The sequence below is a fragment of the Phaethon aethereus genome (assembly GCF_964289735.1).
Source record: "Phaethon aethereus genome assembly, chromosome: 1".
In the NCBI taxonomy this organism is placed as follows: Eukaryota; Metazoa; Chordata; class Aves; order Phaethontiformes; family Phaethontidae; genus Phaethon; species Phaethon aethereus.
This window is the reverse complement of record NC_138575.1, coordinates 148,546,746-148,573,865: the sequence shown is the minus strand read 5'-3', so window position 1 is coordinate 148,573,865 and position 27,120 is coordinate 148,546,746. Positions and strand designations below refer to the sequence as shown.

The window sequence follows — 27,120 nt, the reverse complement described above, 5'->3', positions numbered from 1 at the left end:
TTTTCTCGAACGTTTGTGACATCTACAAATTCAGATCTCCTGCTCCGTATTTACCTGACATTGACAGTTGACAGTGTGATCTCGAACAGTGTCATTTGTTTATTCAAGTCAGCTCTTCACACTAATTGTTGCATTCCTCTTTCCTATGGGGAGTCGGAGCTGCTTGGTAATTGCACAGTGCTTGATGCGTAGTACCGTAGGGTGAGATTTAGAAGAAAAATAGTTTAGATGATCACAGCTATGCAGATGACACTGGATAAAAATCATTCCATCTCCAGACACAAAAACAAATACAGCAGATAGTGTTTGATGGTGGTACTGAGCTTTTTGATTTTTGATAATTGTAGTGGATACAATTCTTGCAAAGGGAAATTACACAGACCGAGTGGACACCAAAATATGAAGCATAAGCATTCGTGTAGCCTTTGCTGTGGCTGGAAAAGTATTTGAGAGGCTCACTCTGATACGTTTTCTTGGCACAGTCTTTTCTTCAAGGCCTGATTCTCCCTTACTTTGCATTCTTGATAATCATTCATACCTGTGTAAAGTAGGTATAAAGTGCCTTCATATTGTAACGCAGTGAAGAACTGGGTTCACATATTCTTCAGCGTAGGAAGGATTTTTCTCTTTTGAATCCATTTAATATTGTTACTAAGTACTTGCAGTTTGGTAAAGAGCTGCATCTGTTTTACTGGTACGTTGATCGGGCATCCATGCTGTCTCTCTTTGAAACACTGAGACTGAATCCTGCAATGCAGCATATGCTTTGCTGCCCAGGAACTTCTCGTGGCCAGTGCGGAATGCCATGATTTATTACTGTGGAAAGTAGTGCAGCTGTAAGCAGCAGCTTAATATGAAGCATAGAGTAGGACTCAGATCCAGCATGATTCACCTCAAGAGGTCTCCTGAGGGCCACTGAGGCAAGCAGATTTGGGAATCTCTATCCACTGACTGAATAGCAAATGCCTGCACCTTCCTGGACAAGTGTTTAAACCACCTTGGTGCCGTTCAACGGCTGGCCGTGGCCATGCAGTCTGATGGGCTAATGACTGGTCCCACCACAACTAGCTTCAGGCTTCTCAGGCTTCTCCAGGGACTGAGATGGCTCCTCCTCTCAACTTGGATCTCAGATTAGTTTGAGTGGGGAAGAAGTATTGATCTCCCCAAGTCACTGTGTTTCTGAACCTGCACATCTGAGAAAAACTGAGGCTACAAGGTATCTAGCCGTTTTTCAGAGAAGGGTGACTTGTGCAGGGAAATAGGGTGTTGGAGACTTGTGTGGTGTTTAGGTGCCCATGTCCCATGTAGCCAGGATGGTGGGAGATACCTGATCAGAAACTTCAGATGATGTGTTGGTTATTAAGTGATCTTATTACTGAACTTCTGGCAACTTCACAAGGTATTTACTCTCTCTTTTAAGTCAGAGAGTGCGTGTTCTGATCAAGGGCTTTAAAGAAAGATGGTTCTTACCCAAACTGTTGTTTAATTGCTTAAAATACCATCTCTATGATGTAGTAATTAATTCTGGGGCATAAGCCAGTACAAAATATGCATGAATGTTATGTGCCACAGTCATTAAAATGTAAATCAATCTTTTATTTTGACTGCATGATCTTGCTTTCATGCTTTAGAAAGAACAGTCCAAAATGGAAGTTGCCAATTTAAAGTAATGGTTGTTTTTAATAAGAATGCATGAAGAAACATCTGACTGTTTTCACCCTGGTCACTGTAATATAATGAGGATCCTTATAAGAATATGCTGTATTTAAAAATGGAAAAGGTAGAAGGGGGACAGGAGACTTCAACAGTATCAGCATAAATGGGAAAATGTTCTAATGTTAAATTTTTGTAGTATATTGGCTACCATTAGAGCAGCAAACATAGATTTCCAGATGTTTGTGAAGAGTCCAACAGTTATATTTTATATCTATGGCTGTAGTAACAATTTCTATTCAGCAGCCTAGAAAAACATTTCATGTCACAACAGGAAAGAAATATTACTGTGGGGTTTTTTTCTCCCTCACCCCCTATATAGCAATCCTGAATACTTTAGTCAATGCCAAACAAAAATGATGGTTTAGAAATTAAAACCACAGTCACTGGGGGCAGGACATAAATGTGCAGATGTTTTGTGATGTTGAAGAACTTTTCAGGCAACAGTCACAATGTTGTTGTGGAGAGGACTGGAAATCCATCAGTCGGACACTGTCAAAAGCATTCCCTAAGCTACACTATCAGAAAAAGCAGTTACCTTTTCCTATTCCCTTAAGAAAAAAAAAGAAAAAAAAAATCAAAACCAGAAAACCTACTCACAATGGCCTTTAAAAAGCTTTCACTTTTTTATTAGCAAGGGATTGACTGTAATTTGTTAATATAAGTGAGCGACATATCTAGAGTTTACTGGGCAACCTGTTCAAGTGGAAAACTGCATTGTCCCAAAGCAGTGTACAAAACATCAATTTTCCTTCTCCAGGAAGGAAGATTTTTACAAGCTTATAAGCTGTTTCCGTTTCAGGAACCTCTGTGCCTTAATGCTGTTATACAAATGGCTGCCTGAAAAGCTTGTATTTACCACACCGACCCGGCTAGACAAAGAGACATCATGAATTACAACAAAAATAGCAGAGGCCGAGTTTTCAAAGGCCCTCATGGTAACTGTTACCTGTAATGCCTGTGCGTGATGACAGACCTCTCGCCTCCCAAGAGCTGGCAGGCGCTTCCGCGAACACGCGTGTTGCACCGAGCCGTCCTGCCGGACCACGAGCTTTTACTGTTGCCTCTCTCTACCACTTGGTGATTACAAGGACAGAAATAAAGGTCAAAAATATAAATGGATGTCAGCTCCTCCCTCTCCTGTTTATTTTACTTGCTTTAATCAGTAAGGTGAGATCACAGGTGAGGTTTTCTGCACTGCCTGGCCCTGCTGTGCCTCCAAGGATGCAGAAAGCTCTCCAACAGTGGCACGATTCCCTGAGCGACCAGAAACTTTCTGGAGCAAGAAAGCCACGGGCTGCTGTGCCGCTTCCTAGGAAAAGGCAAGGGGATGCTGTGAGGAAAGGCGATGTGGTGGGAGCACTGGCTTGTGCAGGACAGGTGGTCCAGTGGGGAAAGGTTGGCATATGTTAGGGGAGGTGGGGTTAGGGCCAGGAAGTGTGCGACCATGGGGAATCGTGGAGTCCAAACTGCATCTCTGGTGGCCTGGCCTCTTTTCAAAGCCCCAGAAATTGCCTGTCCTGTGTGGCTTGTGTCAGGTGTCAGGTACCGGTTTTCCAGAATGAAATGCACCATTAGCAGGTAAAGGCAATTCATTAGGTGCAACATAGCAGAACTGTAATTAATTATTAGATATTATTTCTCGCAAAATGCATCTCCAAGATCACATTGCATTAGCCACAATATTGGACTGATGGAGCATAAACAAGGGTAATGATAAACACCGGTGAATGGAGTTGGGAAGAGACGGTTATTAGGGTACCAGTGTGTTTCATGTGGGGTTTATTTAACAGTCTCATTAATGATCTGGAAAAGGAAGTGAATAACCATTTAATTAAGTTTGCATTTGATACTAAATTAGAAGTTCCTGCAGACACCTCTGAGGGCAGAGAAATAAATCAAAAGGAGCTAGAAGCATGTGCAGTAAGGAAGAAAATGAGATCTGGTATGAAGAAAAAAAAGCAAGCTAATCTCTCTGGAAGCAAATAATCTAAAATGTAGCTAGCGGTGGAAGAATTCTGGAGAAAGCAGTGTTGAAGGAGATGTAGGAGTGTTAATGGACTATATAGTCCCTCACAGCTCGGGTATATGTTTACAGAAGCAACGCATCAAAGAGCAGGAAGGTGGTAATAGCCCTTCATTGTAGGGCTCTAGTGAGAACCCATCTATAATGCTGCACTCTGTTTTGGGCATCCTGTTATCACAGAGATATAGACAAATTGGAATGAGTTCAGAAAAGAGCCATAAAAATGATCCCATATCCCTGGAGATAATGACTTATGAAGAAAGATCAGAAGAAGTAAATGTGTAAGGCCTTGTCTGAAAGATGACTGAAGTAGGGCAGGAAAAGAGTCTGCAAATATGTGAAAGCAAAAAGGGAGGAGGATAATTTATCATAGTAACTATTAGTAATAGGATGAAATAATAAGTAACAACAATAAATTTAAAAAGGGCAACTCCAGGTTGAATATAGGGAGAAATTTCTGACAGTGGAATTCGGGTTAGTTTGCAGAGAAGTTTCCCAGGGGTAAAAGTAAAAGCTGCATTCAAGTCATTTAAAATCAAATGGGACAACTGACTAGAAAATGCACCCTGCTATAGGGAACAATCTTCCATTGCCTGGGGAATAAGCTGGATGACTTAATAGGACATTTCACACTCGAGTCTTTATGACTGTGATATTTTTAATATGCATGGTCAACGATTTCAGGAAAGTATACATTTCTTCTGCTGTCAAGCGTGATAATACAAACACTTGCATGCAAACATAACTTTTAAGAAGGCAGGTAGCCCTGCTGACAGCACTGCACTGCTGACGTGCAAAAACACAAGCCTGAGCTCTTCAGGTTTTTGCAGGATCAGAGTCTTAGATCTTGCAATTGTCAATATCAAGATGGTATATACAGGTAACCACATCATTTACGGGTAGCTGAAGAAGTGTGCAGAACAAAAGACGGGGGTCGGAAGCTCCAGTGAGGATGTATTATTATTATTATTATCGCTATTGCTATTACTACTTATAAATGACTGGTACTGTGGAGTTCAACTCCGTTTCTTAACTGTTCACCTTTTTCATCTCCTGCTTTCACCTCTGTGCAGAGTGCTCATTAGACAGCGTAAGACTGCGTTCTATACTCTGCTTTTTAACGTTCAAAACTTTTAATATATCCTAAAATGTCTGTTGAATGAGAAGAGACAAGCTGAAGTGAAAACTTGACCCTCCCTCAGATGAAGAGGTGGCAAAGGCTATGGATTTAAACGGATATGAGGGTAACCCCATATTTTCCCCCCAGTTATAATAAAGCAATGTTGAACTCGCTTCACCATTTGTTAGCAGAGACGAGCTCACAGGCGTTCAGATAGGTATGCTCCCTGGAATACCAGGGGTTTTACATGTGGGTTTTTTATGTTCCTGTTTTCTTCTCTTCCCTCCCCCTCCGCGATGGGCTGCGTGTGGGGCTAGCAGCCTGGTGGTGCCGCAGTCCAACGCCCGAGCCTCGGGACTCTCCAGCAAGGGGTCGAGCAGCAGCAGCTCCAGTGAATCCGAGACCAGCTCAGAGTCCGACTCAGAGAGCGAAAGCAGCTCCAGTGAGAGTGACGGCAGCAAGCCCTCGCATTACTCCAGCCCAGAGGTAAGGGCTTCTGCTCTTTATGATTTAGGGCGGCCATCCATTATTACACCCACTCAGGCCTTTTTCCAGCCAAGCCAACGCAAGGAGGCTGGGGGGAGACACACAAAAAAATGGAAGAGGAAGACCCAGGATCCTCCTCTTGACATGCTGTGAAATGCAAGTGGCAGGGGATCCTGGGGCAGATTAAATATCTGAAACAAAAATGAAGAAAGAAATAACCCTGTGATATTTTCCTCAAATTGGAGATGAGTGGAGCGCCTTGCAAGGCTCACAGCTTGCTTGAAGTTTTATGCAACTCTGCCTCCATAGCAATGGCTTGCTTAGTGCGTAAGTCCTGATGTGGGCTCCCGGCACTGCGAGAGAACACAGTGAAGCTATTATAAAAATCAGTCTGAGGGTGGATTTTTAAAGCAAAACAGTTGTTTTTCACTCACGCACTCCCCTCACCTCACTCTCTGAGTGAATAATTCTCTGCTACTGCTGCCTTTGTGTGATTTATTTTAAACCACCACCAAAATGGACTGAACTGAATTACTCATGGTGCAAAACATTAAGCCGAAACTTGTTGTCTGGAAAGCTACTACTGAGAATTTCCACATGTAGAGAAGCCCTAGCCAAATTACAATTAAGCTGCCAGCATTATGCCACCTTGTGCTTTCACCTCTGCAGAGTGCTCAACAGACACGACAAGGCTGCTTTATCTGCTCTGCTTTTCTACCAGGACTGACATTTTTACATGCTTTGGTCAATACACACCTTTAGTTTAAAACCACAAACTCCACAGCCACATCACACACATTAATGTATGTAAAAATATTCCAAACTCTAGCGGCAAGATTGTAAATACACATGAAATACAGTCAGTGTATTTTCCTACTCCACATAAAGCATCCAGTCACCAGACTCCTCCCCCCAAAACTATGCCTCACCTATTCTTTCACCCTGAAAAATTATACTGAATAACCAGCAAGCCTTTCCTCATCTTTTGCTCAGTTATTTGGGGCCATGTTTCCCAACAGGCAAAAGGCAGCACTCGTGGAAACATCCTTAATATATTTTTCTCAGGTTCTGTCACATTTGTTCTTTATTTAACACTTACCTTCCTTTTCTGTCTTTCCTTCATAGTACTTTCAGATTCATTTCCAGTTAAATTTCCTCTCACTTTGCCCCTTTCCTAAATCTCTCTCGCTGGTTCTCTTTCGTTTCATCTCTATTCTCTTCCTTCCAGTCTGTCTTCCCTGTTGCCCTCCCTGGGCTACCCCATGTCTTATCTCCCATTCTGAGCTCTCTCATCTGACCCGTTAAGACCTTGTTCTCTCTCTACCTATTTCCCCGCTGGAATTAGTGCAGGGATCTCACGCTTCGTCTCTCCTCTCCCTGCAGGATCTCAGAAAGTGGAAGAAAAGGGACAAAGAGAAGAAAGAGAAGGAATTATTGTGGGGGGAAGGAAATATGAGATAAAAGGAGGAGAAGCATAGTACCCAGGAAGGGAGGAGTGTTTACTATGAAGGCAGATACCCAATGCTGCTTGGACGTGAGAGCAGCAATTCCTCAGGGAATGTGGGAAGTTAATTAACTGAGGCAGGTCATGGATTTCATGAAGTCAAGACTGAGAGTCATGGAAACGTGGAGGAAGTGCCTCCTCTTAAGCATTTTATACATACCCTCTTGAGATCTGTGGAACTACTTTTGTACAGAGCCTGAGTTTCCAGTGATCATTGTCACGAAACAGCTGCACCGCTCCAACAGATTGCTTGTCTCTTTGCATTTATGTGGTTTGCCTTCTAGGACATGCTGTATGAAACATGCTTGTACGAAAATGTAAATGACTCAGAAAATGTGACGGCTGCAGTGGTTTTCATAGGCCATGTCTTGATGGGATATGGGAGAGGCCACACATGGATAGGGCCAGGATGTCCCAGGGAAGTAGGGTACCTGTGCTTTCCGCAAGGGTCAGTGCATTCCCAGGCCCACCGTATGACTGACGGCACCAGTTCAAAACATCCTTATGTGATGTCTCTGACTGGACATCCCATCTACTTTGCATTAATGCGTTAGCTTACATTTATGCACACAGTGAAGCCATCTTCCTAAAGTATATGCCATGTTCTTACCTGGTAAATGGAAAGAGACAGGTCCTCGGAAGCTCTTTAAAGATCTCTAAAAGTAGCTTCCACTACTTTTTAGAGTAGTGGACTCAATTCCAGTCCTAGTCTTAAAGTGAATTTCATCTATTGGATAAGACAGAAAAAGCAAATACATTTTTTGCTTTTGCTTTAGCATAGACTGATAAATTCGGGTACGATGAACTTGGGTACTCCAGCACAATGCTGGGCAGGAAATCCATATTTGGATTGGGAAGAACTTAATCTGGAAATCTGCAGACCATTATGAGACCATTCATTTTTTTCTTTTTTTTCCATAATCTGAAATATTATATGCATATACTCGAAGATTTTTATTTCTAGGAGAGTGTGTCTTCTGCATTTGAGGTTATATAGAAATTCAATTGCTGTTTCATTTCTTCTGTATTTTTTTCCTCATCTCATTTTGAGGTCTTTGGGTCATTCTCAGGTGTCTAAATGCAGTTGCCTGGAGTGTAAAAGCAGCTCATTGTAAAGTATACATATAAAATAGATTAGATGAATTGCACCCTAAAAGTGTCTGTTTCTTTCCATTGACTATTTAGAGCCTGTACCGACTAGCTCAGCTGTCTACACTTTATGTCTGCAGTAAACTAAGAATAATGGCTAAGCTAGAACAGGAGACAACATTCAGACTGGTTTCAATGATGTGGACAAATTAAGGTGCCTCAGACATTAATGGGAGTAGTTACAATTTTGTGGACTGCCAAACCTGAAATTATGAACAAAGGACTAAGGCTTCTATCTCCTGTTTCTTTGCTGAAGTCATGAATTCTTTGCATGACCTTAATTAACATCATAAACGAGGACTCTGGAATGAACATCGTGTCCTTGCAATTATTTTGGATGGTAGAAAAAAACCTTTGGTGTCAAGTCCACCAAAAGAGCTACATTTCTAAAGCAATATTTTGGTTTGTTTGTTCTTTGTTCCATCGAATTATCCTGCAGACCTTTAATAAGGCTGAATCTAGTTAGACAACTGGGAATTCCCAGTATGCAGGGAGGACTAGGGAGGGAAATGGGCAGGAAGGAAGCAGAGAAGGCATCGCATGGGACAAAGCGTCAGTAGCTAGTCAACAGTAACCAGGCCAGAAGAGAGAGGTGTCCTGTCCTGGGCCCCACCAGCCCCATGCACCAGATGCAATGTCCTTTGCAGCCTCCACTGTTGTGACTAGTTCACAACCATTGAAGTTTTTTCCTCTTTTTCAAGGATTCACATATACTTTTTGTCCATGCTTATTCCATCATCATAGGATACTCTTTCACCTCAAGTCCCCACATTGTGACTGAAGTTATTTGTAAGGTTATGCTCTTCCCCACCTTCCTCTCTCATCAGCAGAGAGCCATCTCCTGACCAGTATGCATCAAGTCCTTCAAGTGCCTGGACATCAGTACCAGTGGCTGAGGAGCCACTGCCTGTGAATCCCTGCTGTGTGGCATTGGCTCTCTTCTCCTTAGCTCAGAAAATAGGAAGAATGTGTGTATCTAACAGGCTAGCTAACTGGTAGCCATGTTTCTGTCACCTCACCAGCCTTTCTTCACTGATAGATTTCATTAGGGAGTGTCAGGATTTAACCCCAGACAGCAGCTAAACACCACGCAGCCAGTTGCTCACTCCCCCCAGTGGGATGGGGGAGAGAATCAAAAGGGTGAAAGTGAGAAAACTCGTGGGCTGAAATAAAGACAGTTTAACAGGTAAAGCAAAAGCCACCCAGGCAAGCAAAGCAAAAACCCCAAGGAATTCATTCACCACTTCCCATTGTTTAGTCATCACCAGGAAAGTAGGGCTTCATCAGGCATAATGGTTACTTGGGTTACAGCTGTAACTCTGAATGTCCCTCCCTTCCTTCTTCTTCCCCTGGCTTTATATACTGCGCATGATGTCGTATAGTATGGAATATCCCTCTGGCCCGTTTGGGTCAGCTGTCCTGGCTGTGTCCCCTCTCAGCTCCCTGTGCACCCCCAGCCTTCTTGTTGGCAGGGCAGCATGAAAAGCTGGACAGTCCTTGACTACTTAGCAACAACTCAAAAACATCAGCACATTATCAACATTATTTTCATCCCAAATCCAAAACAGAGCCTCACACTAGCTTCTATGAAGAAAATTAACTCTATCCCAGCTGAAACCAGCACAGGGAGGCAGGATAAGAAGAGCTGTAGTTTTAGGGTTGCGGGGTGGGAGGGGTATGTTTTCTGTATCTGCCTTGTTTTCCAAAAATGTTTTTGCTTCCCATCTTAAATAGAGCCACAATTCAATTTCCTGACTGGTACACTCAGAAGAAAAGGGGATAAAGGGGATTTTACCACTAGACCAACTGTAGACACTATCTTTACCTTTACAAATAGGATTCATGGGCTTTAGCTGTCCTGTGGACTATCTTTGACAAAGACTGCAAACTAAACTCTCCCTTCTTTCCAGAAAACTCTCTGTGGAAGGAACTACTTCTTACAGTATTGTGTGCGCCATGCCTAACACATGGGAATCCCTGGTTCTAATTTGATAAAGCACTAGCCGTAATGGTAATAGTAATAATAAAGTAGTAGTAGTAGTAATCATCATCATCATCATCTTCTCATCGCCATCTGTGCCTTAAATACAATGGAAAGGCACCACATTTGTATGGGGGTTGCCCTGAATGAAATCTTTGATAGCAGGGCACCACAAGCAAGTTATCATAAGGGTAAATTAGTATGTAGATTTACAATAGGCAGAGTATACTGCAGGGATGACTGATAGCTCACTCCTACCCCACAGTGGGCTAAGTACATGTACATATTATAGGCTATCTAATCTCTATATGGAAGTGGTGTCATGCCTCAAGTTTACCGTGGTATTAGCTATACCTTCAGTCCCTATTTTTTAATAACAAGGGTAGAGTGACTCCATTACACTTACATTGTTTAACAACCCTTCACCCCAGAAAGTGTTTCTGGATAATGTTTTTACAAAGGTTTCTTTTGGATGTATGCCGCTTGTGCCTCTGGTTGCACTTGTAGACTTGAAGAGATCTGAGATATATAGATGCGCTGTGTGGGAGTCACCCCACCTAAACTTGGACACTTGTGCTGTAGATACCTACATCTGCTCATCACCTCAGCCTCCCCTTTACAGGCAGTGGAGAGGAATAGACATTTTTAGGACCCAGCTCATCTGGCCTATTTCAGATGTCTATTTCAAAAGGGAACATTTCACACCCTAGAAGAGTAGTCCACTGACTGGAGAAGAAACTCGTTGACTGGCTTATATATAGGTGTCTATGTGGTACAGATGAATCCACCCACAATTTTTAAGGAAGTGTATCGCATCCTTCTGTTTCTTGATGAAGCCTGGCACATGCGTACATCTGTGGTGCATTGGTCCCTGGAACTATCTTTGTCTTTGAAAGTTTCCTGGTTTGGGTTTTCATGCCAAACACATGCTTCATTGCAAGTCAGCTTCACCACAGGCTGTTATTCCTATTGCTGCTGCCCCTCAAGGCACCACCAGCTTTACGCCGATTAAAAACTGCTCAGTTATTTTCAAGGTCTTGAGGGCAGCATATTTCCACGACACAAAAAACTAAGGAGCAGAGACCATTCTGCTACCTGATCACTCTGGATATATATTCATATATATTTCCATCCTTACATGCTGTTGAAAAAGTCCCACCTCAAGCAAACCAACTTTTCTTCCATAGAATGGTATGTGAGCTGCCCAGGGCGGTGGTGTGGACTGGGGAACTAGTGATTTTCTTCTTCTCCCACAAATAATTGCAGTTAAGTATGTAAAGTGGACTGGTGAAAACTTTCAAGTGAATTTTCCCAATCCTTTTTTTTACTAGGCCTGCTCTTCATTCTTGGCTGTGATGATTTTGTTTTCTTGCAAAGTACCTTGTTTTTTTAAGTGATTTCAAAGTATGGTACTTTTCAGTTAGAGCAATGAATTGAATAAATTACTTCCAAAAGTGAATTGGCATCACTCACATACACTGACAATCTCAAATATCCCAAAACTGTATCAGGGTCCAAAAATAGTGAGAAAAGTTTTAAAATTCTGATTTTTTTTTAAATTTGGATTCTTTTAATTTACCTTATGGGCTGCAGGCTTTTTGCTTTTAGCAGATGCATCTTAGGGTGTTTTTATAGCAGAGACTTCTTAAGGGTTTTTCAGCAGCCACAAGGGTTTGAATTTTTATTTATGTAAACCCTGGATGTCCATGATTCTAAGAGCTGAGCTTTTAAGAGAAAAAATAACAAGTGTCCTGAAACTCCTGACAAAATTAGTAAAGCTGGCAACATTGCTGACCATTTTATTAGATTCCATAGTTGATTGTAGGTTGGTGGGACTGTAGTTATTCTGCCTAAATAGTAGACATATCATTGTAGAAAAGTACCATATTGCCAAGTTAAGATACTATAGCAGTTAATCACGGTTTTCTGATGGTTTACTGTGATCCCTTGAAATCCATATTTTGTGAACCACTGTTTTCAAGAATTACAAGGTACATAAAGAGACAAAACGGAATGTAACAGAAAAGCTGGAAGTTTTTTTGAACTTTCAAGCTGCCCTCACTCTGACCTATACTTACGGGCAGAGGTGTATTTTTCCCCACATGCTTCTGATGTATGTCCTTTCCTTAAATACACCTGAACAGCGTAAAGACTCCCATGTATAGTGAACCTTTTATTATATATCTAGTTAATTCAGTGCACAATGAATGGCATCAAACAAATCTATCTGTATTTTCAGCAGCAATCAGAAAAATGCTGTTTATCTTAGATAAAGAGTTAAGAGATGTAAAAATATATCTTCATCCAAGAGAAATACTGCCCATCCATTTTCAAGATTTACAGCTCAGGAAAGAAATTCCTCATGTAAGATATTAGGGAGTATGCTTAAGAAAAAATAAAGTTAAGGCAATCCAGCAAACTTCCCATAGGTATTGGCTAGCTCAATAATGAGTAAATTAGACATCCTTGCAAGAAGAAATATTTGTATCATATGAATTCCAATATGTAACTTTTTTGCTTATTTTCGGAGCCTTTGCTCCATGTAGTGAATACAGCCCTCAGTGGGTGATTCTGGAGATGCCCTTGGCTATGCAGGAAACCTGTGTTGCCCTCAGGCACCTATTTTAAATAAGGAGTTCAGTAAGAGAGTCTTTTAACTTAGAGACTGTGGATATTCTCTCTTGAGCAAACTTTCTTCCAGAGCATTGATGGCTTTCATGTTAGACTCATGACATGCTTTTTGATTATTCATATGCTATTGCCTAGTGGATCAAATTTTGGTTCCAGTTAAGTAAATTAGGAGACTTTGCACATCAGCTTCTGCAGGATTAGGTTATGGCTGACCATCTACTCCATCATTTATTTCTTTTGGGGTATTTTGCCTTTCATCTTCATTTTATTACATTCAAATTACTGATTGCAAGAAGCACTAGAAAACACTTGCACATTGTTTTGAAATAACATTGTCTGAGCTGTGGTTACATTTGAAATCATAATTATCCTACTTCTTCACTGTCCAAACACCATTGTGTTTTAGATGCTCTCTTACAACTTGATTGTGTTGTGACAGGAATGAAGAGAAAAACTAACAGCCGCACAATACTCACAAAATGAGCACTTGACAATACCACCACACAACAAATGTTTGTGGGCTCTCACAGGTTTATCAATACCAGACAGATTACATGAACTGCCTGGTTAGCCCTCCACCTCCTCATTACATGCCTCTTTGTATGCTTTTTAAACACTTTTTGCATTTATTGCGATGGTGCAGGACACAAGATACATATCCCTAGCTTTCCTCCCTTAGCCTTAGCCATACCCCTGCCTTGTTTTCCTCCCTTCCTATCACCATTATATTCTCTTCTATTTGGAAACTTGGGAGCATTTCCCAGGAAAGCCGATGCCAGTAGTGCTGCATGAATCATCCTTAGAAATGATGAATTGCGGAAGCTGTCCTCCTTCCCGACCTCATTCAGAAACCAAAAATATCCCCACTTGCGCGGCATGCCCCTCATCTCCCGTCCCGCCACACAAGACCAGAGCCACAGGGCTGTCACGGCTTGGAGGTGACTCCTTGACCAGAGGAAAACCTCAGAAGTGCCGTGAGGGGCCCGGCATTTCAGTGGTGCGAGGGCAGCAAGGTCTCAGCACTAAGCTTGTTGCCATCTGTTTCCCTTTCAGCCCGAGCCGCCCTCATCCAACAAGTGGCAGCTGGACAAGTGGCTGAATAAAGTCACCCCGCACAAAGCACCCATCCTGACCCACCATGACAGCCCGGCACTGGAGGCCCACCCCTACTACGGCCGCGTGAAGGCGGAGCGGCAGGAAAGCGAGAAGACCCCGGCCGCCCTCCCAGTTGAGCCTCACAGTGAGGAGGGCCGTGCCACCGCCACCACCGCCGCCGCCGCCACCGGGGACGGACCGCGGCCCAGGACCGCCAACAAAGCACCGGGCAGCAAGGGCGGCCGACAAAAGTCACCCCCCGCCTCCACTGGCGGGCCTCCGAGGCGGGCAGCGGGGAAGAAGGCACCGCGGCGAGCCGAGAGAACCTCTGCTGGGGACGGCCCCCACTGCCCCGGGGCGGAGGAGCCCCCCGGGAGCCACGGCTTTCTGGAAAGCACTGCTGGCGAGGCGCCGAGGGCCCGGCCCGGCAGCAGCAGCAGCGGCGGCAACAGCGGTGGCTGCAGAGCAGGGCACCGCCGGGAGCCCCGCTCGGCCACAGCCGGCGAGAAGCGTCGGGCCCGGGGTCCAAGCAAAACGGCGCCCAAATCCAAGGAGTTCATCGAGACCGAGTCTTCGTCCTCATCATCCTCCTCCGACTCAGGCTCCGAGTCGGAGCCGGAGGAGCGCCCGCTGCCCAAGGCGCCAGCAGCGACTGGGGCCGAGCCGCGCGCCAAGGACGCGGGGACCAGCACCGCCAGCAAACCCCACGGTGGCTGCAGTGCCTTTGGCTCCATTAATGCCAGGACTAGTAGTGAAATAGCAAAGGAGCTGGAGGAACAGTTTTACACCCTGGTTCCTTTCGGTAGGAATGAGCTCCTGTCTCCTCTGAAAGACAGTGATGAGGTAAAGTCACTGTGGGTCAACATTGACTTGGCTCTTTTGTCCAGGATTCCAGAGCGTTTGCCCGAAGAGCCGCTGGCCATGAGCGCCGGAGCAAACCAGGCGGCCAGCCTCCTGCAGGGTAGTAGTGCTGACCCCCCCGCAGAGAAGGGTTTACCGAAATCTAGAAGGAAACGCAAGGTGAGCTTTGGGGGGACTAGCTGGACTGGGTAGGGGGGCCTCCGGCAAGTGGGAGGCAAGCATCGCTTGTGCCCGCGTCCAGTGCCCGATGGGGGTGTCTTCTCCAGGCAGGCACTTCAGAGCTGGGTTTTGTCCCCACTCACCATGTAGAAACCAGCCAAGCCCCAGGGGAGATGCCATCGCAGGAGATGATGAAACTCCTGACTGAGAGGGATCACAGCCCCTTGGAGACAGTGTTCACTGCTGGCACGTGGCTTTCCATGCCTTAGCGAAGGCACTGCCTTTTTAGTAGGGTAGTTTTCTCTCCTGAGGCTTCTCTCAAAACCTGAGCATTTGGAGGTGATGCTTAGGTCGGTAAAGGGACAACTATCGGCTATCTTGTCACGGTCTGCACAGCATCACTGCATGAGTGCAAAAAGAAGAGGCAGTGTCTTTTTTCCCCTCAGATTGTCAACAAGAGGCAAGCCTTTCAGTCCTGGCAGGGAGCCCCAGCTTTGTGGCAGAGACCTGGGACCTACCTGGCTCTGCAACCTGCCTCCCTCATATGCCAGTGGCCCCCTTGTACCTCAAGGCTCTCAAGACAGGTGTAGAAGTGGGAATGTAGTCCACTACCTGTCCCCTCCCCAGCAGCACCGTCACAGCAGCTGGGTGGGCACAGCCCTCTGGTCACGTCCACCCCTCTGCCCTGCCTCTTTGGCATGCTTTCTGATCTGGCCGTCATGCCAAGGAGAAAGCCCCCTCCAACCCATGGCCACAGCTGTCCCCCGAGGAGGCTTTCTGGTCCATTTGTACTGATCTGACCCCAAAAGTCACTCTGAACTGGAATTACCATCTGCCCAATTTCTGGACAGTTTTACTGTGCACTCATCTGTTGCCCTCTGAGCAGCACTGTACGTGTGCAGATTGATCTGTATATTTTGGAGGACCATTTATCTAAAGCAGTCTTTCCTTTTTAATCTTTTTTTCAGGTTTTGGTTCTATTTTTAGTATCTAAAGGTGGCAACCGTTTTCTTGTCACTGGTAGAGCCATAACAGAGAGCCCTGATAAGCTTTGACATGCATTTGTCTGCATTTTCTTCAGGAAGTAGCATGGAAGTAATTGCACAGTACAAAATTATGGGGAACAGGCCAGCACAGAGTGGCAGAAGCAAAAGATGCATATTTTGTGTCTTAGGAGATACCAGTGTGATAGTGCCAGGCTGTACACCCAGAAGGAAACAGGAGGACACGACAGAAGAGCAAAATAAATGCAGTCATACTAGAAATGCTTAATCCAAGTTTCTGTGGCACATATCTTTTACTCTTCTGTTTTCAAACATTGCTGATGTTGGTGGTTTTAGTGATATAATAAATACAAGGCATTCCTGGAGTACCGTATTGCCCCTCAGCCTGGAATAAGACCCTCAATGGGACAGTTGCCATGCAAACTCACACTATGTGATCGCCCTTCCCAAAAGACTCTAAGAATAAGACTAATAAGAATGGATTATTGGGCATAACTGCAAAATTAGAAAGAGGTCCTTATTACTTCCACCTCTGTCATGATCTCAAGATGGGCAACATAGAGACAGAGGAGGATGGCTAAGCACTGAGCTGTGAGGTGATCTTCACTCCTGTGGAGAATAAGCTACAATGTGAACCCTGTGGCAGCAGCCACAGTGGCAGTGGATAACACGAAAAATGTTTTTGCTGTGCAGCAAGGCAATAAATTCAGCAGAATCAACAGATCATAAGTAAAACTCAGACAACACTGGAAATTGGAGAAGTATTGGAAGTGAAAAGGGTGTGGACTTCACAGGAGATCGGGGAAGCAGGGACATTGGGAGCCAATGATAGAACCTAAGGAACAAAACATGTTATTAAATAGTGGCAGCAAACATTGGCCATGTTCATACCAGTAGGTCAGATAGGTGAAGTCCCAAGTGGTGGCATGCAGTCACCCACTTTGTTTAACTGTTAACGTGCTTACTAACATCGTTGTGGCCTGGGTCAACTTCTGTTCTGCCAGACAGTGTTTGGCCCTCACTCAGGACCACACTAAGGTCCCTTCCCAAAAGGCAGTCCGAATGTGGCATACCTTGGTTCAAAGGAGCGAGATGAGTGCATGGGTGCAAACTATGCCATGTTGGTTGGCCTCAGGACCAGTTGATAACCTGTTGTATTTACTATTATAGGCATAGTCACTGGTGCCACAAAAAGAGAGGGAGAGGCAAAAGAGGTATGAGGTTGAGGACTAAGCAAGAGAAAAGCACACAGGAGATGAGCAAAGAGGGCAATATAAAAAAAAAATACCCCGAGGTGCAAGTGGGGAAGTGGTTGAAATAATTCAAGTTTTATATTCTACTCCTTTGTTTACACACTGCCTCTTTTAGCTTTCATTTTTTTTTAAGACATGGACCAATCATCTATGATCCATGTTTAGGTATATGCTCAAAGAAAGTGTCATCATTAGTACCAAAATGCCAGAACATACCAGCCCCTGACTTGCTGAAATACTTCTGGATCTGTAGCAAATCCAAAACCTGCAAGATTATTATTTTTCTCTTTTTTCAGTGTGACAATGAGGAAGAGTGCAGAGACATCAAGAAAACTCACTTAGAGCGAGAGAGTTCTTCACGATTAGCTGCCTCTGCCCACAGCATCACAACAGCAAATCACTGCAATATGAATGAAAATAGGTAAGCATTTTCCTTCTTATTTACCACTGAGTCATACAACTAGTTGCAGTTTAATGCTGTGTGATATTTTTTCCTTTAATAAGATTTATTTTTTAATTATCACATTTTATGTTGAAAAATTACCTACTGCATTCTCCTTTCTTCTGGTTTAATGAACAAGTTAGCAGCTCCTGACACATTTATATACTTGTATTTCTGTCCTATTGCACAAAGAAGTTGTGAGTTCAGGTGTGAGGCTTATGGAATGAGTAATTATAGCTAGGGCAATGCGATCGTCCGAGACATATTACCAAACACTCTGTTGTAGGTACCAATTCACATAGGCAACCATCTTATAGCCTTTTCTTTCCTTACAGTCTTACAAGTTTCAAACTCAAAGTTTGATTGTATAAATACAATTATCTATTTAACTCTATGGAAGAGATTAAGAAAAATATTCATAACAATGCCTGCAACACTCAGTTCCAGAATATTCTTGAGCTCCAATATTTTTGAGATTACAAGCAATGTATTCTGTGTAACTAGTAGGTATTTTAGGACAAGGAACTCAGATTTTTTATAAAAACAATGAGATTTTCAAAGGATGCAGGGCATGAAATGAATGATGAATATTTAGCATTTGCTGGAATGGTTTACGCACACAGACCCCTATCAATGTCAAATCAATCCTACTGAGTTTCTCTGGAGGCTTCCAGCAGTCAAACTTAGACATGCATCTTTTCAGAGTTCATCTGCATGCTGCTTAGTACATACTGGTCATCAGTATTTAAAAAAAAAATCATTTTCTGGTAGTAGCAGGGTATCTCTTAGGGTAGAACTGCTAAAGTTAGAAAATAATTGTATTTATTGTAGTAAGCTTTTCTGTTGTACACATCACTGATGAGTTTGAGCAATTCTTGTCATTAATACAGGAAGAAGTCATGGAGAAAACTAATACCTATAGTGCTTATTCAAAAATATGCATTCAATTTCTTTGTCCTGACATGTCACATATGTTTCATAAAGTGAAAACAATACACAGAACAGTTTGTTTTATTGTGGGTGATTGCATGCAGGCATGCCATTCCTGTTACCGCAGTGTCATATGTTTTACGGCGCATTCATTTTCAGAGAATAGCAGGGCTGTCATAGCTTGCTATGTCACAGGGTTAATTCTGTGCTTCCTGGAAGCAGGACAATAATTTGTGTTTTGCTTGACATTATATTCAGTAATCCTGGTAGCAACTGTACATTAAAGAAACAAAGAAGAAGGTCTTAAATGTATATTTGCCTCCTAATTCTTCCCTGGTCTGCCCTGCTTCCAAGATGTTTCTGTGGTTTATGCTACTGTAGGACATGATACCAAATGTTAATATTCCCACAGCTGAGGACAGGCTACTGAGGCTGTAGCCAAACCAACGGTGCAGATGTCAGGACCTCCTGTTCCTCTTCTAACCAGCGGCTGCTCATGCTGGCACATCCTCCCTCCAGTTATGCCACCATAGCTGCCTGTGAGGGTCTCCTGTAAATTCACTCAAGAAACTTGTCCGAAACCAGAACTTTTTCTTCTTTTCTTTTTTTTTTTTTTTTTGGCCAGGTTATTATTACTCAGCTCCCAGCAGAGCCACAGAAACAGTTTTGTCAGTACAACTGAGGACTGGTAGCAAAGAGAGGAGTGAAAACACCTTCAGACATGAGCGTTTTCTACTGATACAGTCTGAGGTGTAGACTGAGCAAGGCCAGGTTCGACAAGAAAGGCTGCAGCGTCAAAAAATGTCAAAACCCAAAATATCTTGCACCTACCTTGGGTGCCACAATCTGCCCACTCCCAGCAGACCAGAGCTCACTGCAGGTTGTTCTGCACGTCTTCTCAGTATAAGATGATGGTGCTGCTGCAGTTTGGCTGCTCACAGTACATTTAGGTGGGCCCTGTGCAATGTACCAAAGGCCAGGTTGAAGGTCTGCAGCACAACTAGAAATTGCACGTACTCCTCACAAGCTCCGGGACAAGCTTTTGAGGGTTGGGTACACTTCCAAAGAGCTATGGCTTCTCCTGGATGCGTTAGGCCTGCACTTTGACAGTGATGTATACCCATGGCTAGTCAAGGTATGGGTTGATGTTTGAAAAGAGGAAAAGAAATGACAGCGTCAGGCTGCACGTTCAAAATAGTGCTAAAGATTTTATTTTTTTTAGGGGGAGAAGAAGGGCATAGTTGTCCATCTCACACATCCTGATTCTTGCTTTCATAAACACCATTGGTCATTAAAGCAAAACAGTTCACGTTGTGTTTTAGAGGTACTACACTGTGGGAAACGGGAAAGGTTCTGAATTACGATTCATGGTTTCTTTCACAGCTATTTTTTAAAGACTTGCCAGATAAATGGACAAATGTATGATAAGAGCACATTTAATTAGCTCTGTTCCCTGAAATGATGTGCAGAAATAAAGTATAGTTTGTACCATATTCTTTTTTGTGATTCCATTAAGTGTATACTGTCTGATACAGTAACTATAAAGAAGTGAGAATTGTCCATAAAAAGTAATAGGCTGAATAAAGGGGAATGTGACAAGGAAAGGTATTGTGTTAAAATAGTCTCTCTGACCTTAATCACAGTTTTAGTCTTAATGCAAACTGTCACCTTAAAAAACCTTTTATTTTGTGTGTGTTGCTTTAAGATTTTCAGCTAAATATTTTCTTCAAATTAGTGCATCTGAAGTTTATTTCTGGGCATATTTTTACATTCTGTCTGACTTCTCCTCATCCAAAGCTTCTCCCAAATAAATGAAGGCTGAAAATACTGTCTGTGTTACAGCTTTCTTCTTTAGAAGACAGAGCTGCTCACATTTCTCTGCATCTACTGTTTGCGTATGTTTCCTTTTGTCTGCAGTACCAGCGTATCTTTCTTTGTCTTCAAAATCTGTTTTAGATTAGAATGAACAGTGCTACCAGTGCTGGCTGGGCATCGAGCACAAAGACAAACCAGTCATCTTTAAACACATTTCCTGTTTTAGTTCACATATGGTTTTATTGCCGTGGCTTATAAATTGTCACCTGTAATGGTGAAATAGGGCTCCATAACCTGAACTTACACTTCAGAGCCTAATCTTCATCTCCAGCTATCCCTTAAGAAATGGCGAGCAAGTGGCCATTTATCTCTGTGGTTTTTTTTCAAGTACTCTGATACAGACTTTATATTAACTCCAGAATTACAATTTGCCTTGGAGGGAAAGAGGAGAAACATGATACAAATTTGTAAATGAACTCTTGGTCCCAACACTGTAAGCTTGTTTCCCGATACCAATAGACTTTATCCTGCCAGCAGGTTTTAAATTCAAAGTTTTGGTAATATATAAAACATTTACCTTTCTCAAAGCCAGCTTTGTGACACTCCATTACTGTAATTTCCATTTCCAGCTTGGCAATACCAATAAATAAAAATGAGAAAATGCTTCGGTCACCCGTCTCTCCCCTCTCTGATGCATCAAAACACAAATACTCCAACGATGATTTAACTTCCTCCAGCAGACCTAATGGCAGCAGTGTATTACCTTCCATCTCCTCCAGCAAAAAACATAAGGGTGAAATCCAGTCACAGCCACATCCTGGAGACTTCAATGTAAGTTTATGCTGCTGTTCACAACATAAAGCCTAGCTGCATATTTTTCACTTTGTATTGCAGTCCGTGATAGTTTTGCAGAACGTTATGCAAAAAAATTGTCATAATGAATGTTGTATTGTAAGTTCAGTTTTTCCGATTTGGAGTTTAGCAAGGCACAGAAGAAAGTAAAGGGGTCAGGCTGTAAAGCAGGCAAATACCAAAGGCTACATAAGCAAAAAGTGAAAGCTAACAGCCCAGAACAAATGGCTTTAGTATTGCTTGGGCACGATGCAAGGCCCCGGCATCCAAAAGTGTGGTGCATAAGGCTGCTACTCAGCCACCACCTAACCCTAGGCGTGCCTGCAGACAAGTTCTCCTATGCCTCTTACAACCAACTTTCTCAGACACTTCTACTTACTCTTGACACCAGTGAACAGCTTAGCATCAGCCTCATGTTAAATCACACCTGATCACACTAAATGTGTCCAGACCGCCCTTCCAGATAAAGCCTTATTACTACACCAGGTGGTGGCCACTGCCTTTAGAGCACGGAGCAAGACGAGTAGATGCTGCCCCATTTATGAATGAGCTCTGTGATGAGGATGATGGAGTAAAGGGCCAGTTAGCATTTCTGGTTGAGGGAAATCACGTATCTCTCTCACCTCTCAAAATAGTACCCTACCCTCCAGCCTACAGGACACTGTGGGGAGAAAATCAAGGGCAGAATATTGTCACTCCCCCCCTTGAAGCTCTTCTGCTTTGTGTGAAATACCTTGAAGAAGCAATTTGAGTACCATCATGTTGATGTCCACAGCTGGAGCACCTAGTCAGGCTGTTAGGAAAGGCCCATGCTCCTTCCCTTGCTACAAAAGCCATTTATATATTTCATCCTATATCTATTTGTCGAATTTGTTATTTGATACATAAGAGTCTTCAAAAGCCTAAGTATTAGTGCCTAAGCAACTTTCAGGAAAACAAACTACCTGAATTGTAGCAGTGGTCTCTTCCAGCCACTTTTGCTGTAGGAATAATAATTGACCCCACAGTATATGTTAATGTATATATGTATGTATGTATGTATGCATGGATATATGTATACATACACATATGTATCATATATGTGTACATACACATATGTATATACTTAAGTATATTTTTAGAGTAGAGGGGGAAGTAGTAACTATAATCTTCATTTTGGACACTTTATAAAAACCAAGTTATCATAAATTGTCTGTTTCAAGAATTTCTCACAGGTGGTAAACTGAAATAAAATTATTTACATAAAAATATTCCAATAAAAAGGCATTTTAACATATCATAGTGATTAATTTATTTTTTTCATGGATTAAATGTAAATTTTTAAACATTTTAACTTCTAAAACATAAGTTTAGAGGTTTATAACCCATTCAGAATTATAATTATATGATTCTTCACAGGATGTCTTGAAAACAATTTAAATTCCTTCACAGGCAAATGTGCTGGAAATCAAAAGTAGAAGATGATTGCTTTATGATCCACACCCTTAGCAAATGCATTTCTCTGAGATTTTCTGCATAGCCTAGCAATGCACCATTTGGTCAACATTTTAACAACCTTTGCAATAAAATTCTGATGTATCTGGTTATTCAGCTGAAAGCTTTAGCCTGCTGAACTGGTCTGGGTGTGCCACGTAGAAGATGAACTATAAATGTTAACGTTAGCTTTGTTTTATTCCATCTTCCCATCTGGGACCTCACTGGCATGCCCAAGTGGTCCTTCGCATCTCTGTCAGAGACCACAAGCCAGGGAGTGGCTTTTATCCGCTTGAGCTTTTTGTCCATTTCCCCACTGCACTTCCATCTGTCCCCTCAGGGAGAAGGAGCAGCGTCTTCTGGCAGTGGTCATCAACCCAAACCAACCTGGGGCTCTCTGCTTTGCACTGTACCAGGGCGTGGTAGCCCACACGGCAGGTCACTTGGTGGGACGAAGGGCTCATGAGGCCACATGAAGAACAGGGCTGCAGCTGAGGGAATGCGTGAGACCCTGCCAAAAGACACATGCTTCTGCTCTGGAACAGAGCACTGATCTTTCAAGTTGATCGGGGACCCAGAGCAGAAAGAAACCTAGACCTTGGGCTGCGGATTCATACCGCACAGGCACATCAGCAGTGCAGAGCAAAACGAGTCGAGCAAGTGAGCCTTGCTCTCCCAAGGCAAGGTACCATGCTAGTTCGGAAGCTGAAGACTAGAGATAAAACTTGATCTTCTAAATGACGACACCAGATCTATTCTTTAATAATTTCACTTACTGTGTTTCAGAGTGTTTTGATAGTTACTAATTGTTCAGCTCCATTTCTTCTGTTTATTACATCGAAACTCGAGCCCTTTGCAAAGTGCGCTGAGCAATGTCTGTGAATTTGTGGCTATCGGTGACAGGACAGTTATACATCGTCCCTGCTGAAATAGTAGGAAACCTAACTGCCAATTTACAACACAATGCAAAGACGCTCTGTTGTTTATTAGTTGCTTTTTTGAAGTTAGTAGCCAATTCCTCAATGTCTTTTCTGCTGTTTGTTGTCTAGAAAGCAATTCACATAAATTCAGAAAATGTTCTTCTCTGCAATAAGCCACAGTCCCAAACAGAGCCTTGGTCACCTCTCTCCAGCACACCCAGGGACTGCAGAAGGACAAAGCTTATCTTTGATGATATGTAAGTACAGATGACTTGAAAATAAAGAAAACAATGTCATTTCCTGCATTTTAAAGACATAAAAATACAATTCTTCTGACAGGATCTGAAACAGGGCCAGAAGTATGATAGTAATACTGTACTTTGAGCAATGAATGAGACATACTGTGTAAATTCTTTAATTTTTCATCATAAATTAAGACTCTAATCATCAAGGAACAGTGAGGACTGGCTGTTCCCTAAAGGACAGGGAGGCAGGAGCCAAGGGGCAGAACATGGCTAGCAGGGCAGGGACTGTGCCAGCCAGGGGTCCAGTTCCACAGTACTCAAACAAGGTGAGCAGGGCAGGCCTAGGGATGGCAGTCGGGTTCAACCAAGAGCCGAGATCCTCAGGCAAGTCTGTGGTGACGAGGCAGGTCCAAGGTCAGGCCAGGAAGTCAGGTCAGGATCAGGTCCGGTGAGGGTCGGGCACAGCCCAGTGACTGCCAGATGTGCACAGTGATGAGGCAGCTCTGAGGTCCAGCCGGGAAGACGGTCCCCAGGTCGGGATCCGGATCAATGGGGGCCACGGCCAGGCACAAGCATAGCTCTGAAAGGGCTGAGGACAGGCACACTTACACTGAGCTGGACAGGGAGTGAATGCCCAGACCTGAGCTTAGATGGATTTCTTTAGCCCGTGGGCAGAGGGGGGAGACCCCACAAGAGGCAGGTCAGGCCCATTAAGGCGTTATTAGCACCCTCGAGGCTCTCCCATTAATTATGCACACATCAGACTATTAATATATACAGAACCATAGCAAGGCAGGGTGACGGGGCATCCCTCTTGTGCGCCCTTTGGAGCAAGGGGAGAGGACATATAGGAGCCTTGCATCCATCCCTGAGCCCTGACAGCTGCTGCTGTCATTGCTACTGCTGCTCAGAAAAAGGTATCACAAAGGCAGCGTGAGTAGGAAGCAGCAGTGGTTGGCATGAGTACCTGGAGGGATACCTGTCCCTCCTCACCTCCACTGCATCCCTCAAACATCCCCTGCTCTCCCCCTCTGAAAATAATTTCAGCTCATAATTGTCTTTCTTTTCTTTTTGGTAAATTAAAGTTGCTGGTTTGTTTCCCAAGGTCATTTAGGGTGTGATATTATTCAGATAAGGTATAAAGGTGAAACTGAAGGTTGAAATCCTAATATCTAGAAAATCCAGATTCTTTTTGGCTGGTAACGTTCTGGCCTGAAAATACTGGTTTTTCTGGCTAGTGTAGAAGAGGTTCTGTTTAAGCTATGTCTCAGACTGCCTGGAGCAAATACAGCTCCGTAAGCTGTGTGACCTTGACGCGCCTTTCGTACTCCCATACTTTAACCCACAACATCTCTAACTCTTTTATACCAAGGGAAACCCTGGGATAACAGCCCTGTTTTCTATCAGAACTAGGATTTTTAATAAATAATAATAATTGTAATAATTGTAAGGTTTTTCCCTCCTTCTCCACCTCCCTCCATGTTTTTAACTCTTCCAGTACATATCTTCAACAATCTCCATGGATGAAATTTGAAGCTGTTTAGAAGTACTACCAAACTCTTCATAGCCCTTAAAATTCTTCATCATCTATAATTTATTTGCAGCTGTTCAATTTTTCTGCAGTTTAAACATGTACATACAAGGCAGAAAGGTATCAGTGATAAAAGTCACAATTGTAGGACGTGCTTATCTGTTTGCATTAGAAAAAGACAGTCAGATATAGCTACAACAGAACTATTGTATCTTCATCTGATTTTTCCTCAAGATGCTGACAAAAAACAGGGGGACTGGGTTGTTTCATTTATCCCCTAGAATACTGTCATAGGAAAACTGCTTTTTTCAGCGTCTCTGTCATCTAAGAAGCTTTTATCACTTGCTTTCTCCATTAGTGATACACGTGATTTCTCTGGCAGGCATCTTCAATAAAACTGTTTCACCTTTTCAGAGAGAGAGACAATTAAACTGTTGGTGTATAGTGCCTTCCATGTGGAATATCCCCAAGCAGCTTGTGGCCCATTAACAAAAGCAATCTAAAAAGCCAAATAAGATAAAACACAGAATCAAATATGTCTTAATTTGCCCTTAAAAACCAGAAACGGTTAAATGCCTGTTGTGCTAACTGGAGAAGGGAGATTTTCATGTACTACAACTGTCATCCGCAACCTGTATCTAGGAAACACCACCAGAACACCGGCTATACTAAACGTTGATTCTGAAATTACTGTGCAGAGAAGTCACTGAAATGTAGCAGATTAGACTGGCTGCAAATGTTAAATGTCAACAAATTTGACTCACATGTTAGAAGGATCAAATTAAACATGGCAGCCAGTGTCTTTCAAAGTTGTGTAGTACCACAGCAAAGGATTTGAAGAAATGCAATACAGTAGGTCTAAAATTATGTAGTAATCCTAATGGCAGCATTTTGTCCAAAATGATGCCTATGAAGTATTTCATCTCATAATCCATGAAGTTCTGAATTACTGTAATCTAGACATGGCTTTAAAGTCTTCATTTTAATCAGAATCTGTAGTTTTTAAGAGGCTAAATCCCTTATCTTTGATTTAAAACAACAACTAATTTTTTTGACCAATCAGTGTCTCTTTGCTTTATTCTCAATTTATTTTCTCCAGATCATTGACAACAGCTGTCACTAGCAATAAATTGGAACACAAGTAGGTCAATAAAAAGTATATCTTGCTTGGCAGAGTGCTGTATACACATACATCGCAACAGAAAAGTAAATATAGCTAACAGTCTTCAAAAGGCAGGCAAAACCCTACTTTCCCTGGTTTGCCATTGTTTACTGCCTGCTCTAAATATGCTTTGAGGTACCCAGTATGCCACATGTATAAGTGACATCAATGCTGTTTCCAGTATTAATTCTTAACAAGATTTCCTGGATTTTGGGCTATTTCTGACTCTATGAAGAGAACATTTTCAAGGCTACATAATAATGCTTCAAGCCAAATTCAGTCCTGCTGTAATTTCACTGAATGATAGAATTCCCAATAACCGCATCTAGGAACAAAATCTGTTGTCCTTGAAGTGATAAGCACAGACGTGCTGTGGGTGCCTGAGGGCACAGTCACACACCCTCCTCAAAATACTGCATGTGTGGTATAAAAAAGAGCAGAGCGTACCCAGCTTCCCAGTTTTCCTTATGGCTAAATCAGAACATGATCCTCAGGATTATTTTCTCACTTGCATTGTGGGTTACCCTTTCAAACTTGGGGTGTGGTTTTTCTTCACTTACATTCCTTTTTTTCTGGCCTTACAGGAGCAAGATAATACATCTTCTTCAGCTTTTTTTTTTTTTTATTCATGTTTTGTTGAATGTTTGCTCTACCTTTATGGATTTAAGTGCTACACACACACCAGCTTTTCATTGTCCAAGGGACATATCCTGCTGTGAGATAGCATTCTTGTGTTTGTTTGTCAACCAATAAACCCTATACGCAGAA

At 42.8% G+C, this 27,120-nt stretch overlaps 1 protein-coding gene across 1 annotated transcript in view; it reads left to right on the top strand.

The window, feature by feature from the left end:
• Positions 1 to 27,120, top strand: part of AFF3 (ALF transcription elongation factor 3) — a gene marked incomplete at its 3' end in the record, with an annotated part of 327,368 nt that overhangs the window by 277,154 nt on the left and 23,094 nt on the right. The window contains exons 10-14 of the mRNA XM_082014341.1: positions 5,177 to 5,345; positions 13,664 to 14,725; positions 17,279 to 17,403; positions 20,799 to 21,000; positions 23,544 to 23,671. Of these exons, the coding sequence (XP_081870467.1) occupies positions 5,177 to 5,345; positions 13,664 to 14,725; positions 17,279 to 17,403; positions 20,799 to 21,000; positions 23,544 to 23,671 (1,686 nt within the window). The remainder of the gene's footprint in view (positions 1 to 5,176; positions 5,346 to 13,663; positions 14,726 to 17,278; positions 17,404 to 20,798; positions 21,001 to 23,543; positions 23,672 to 27,120) is intronic.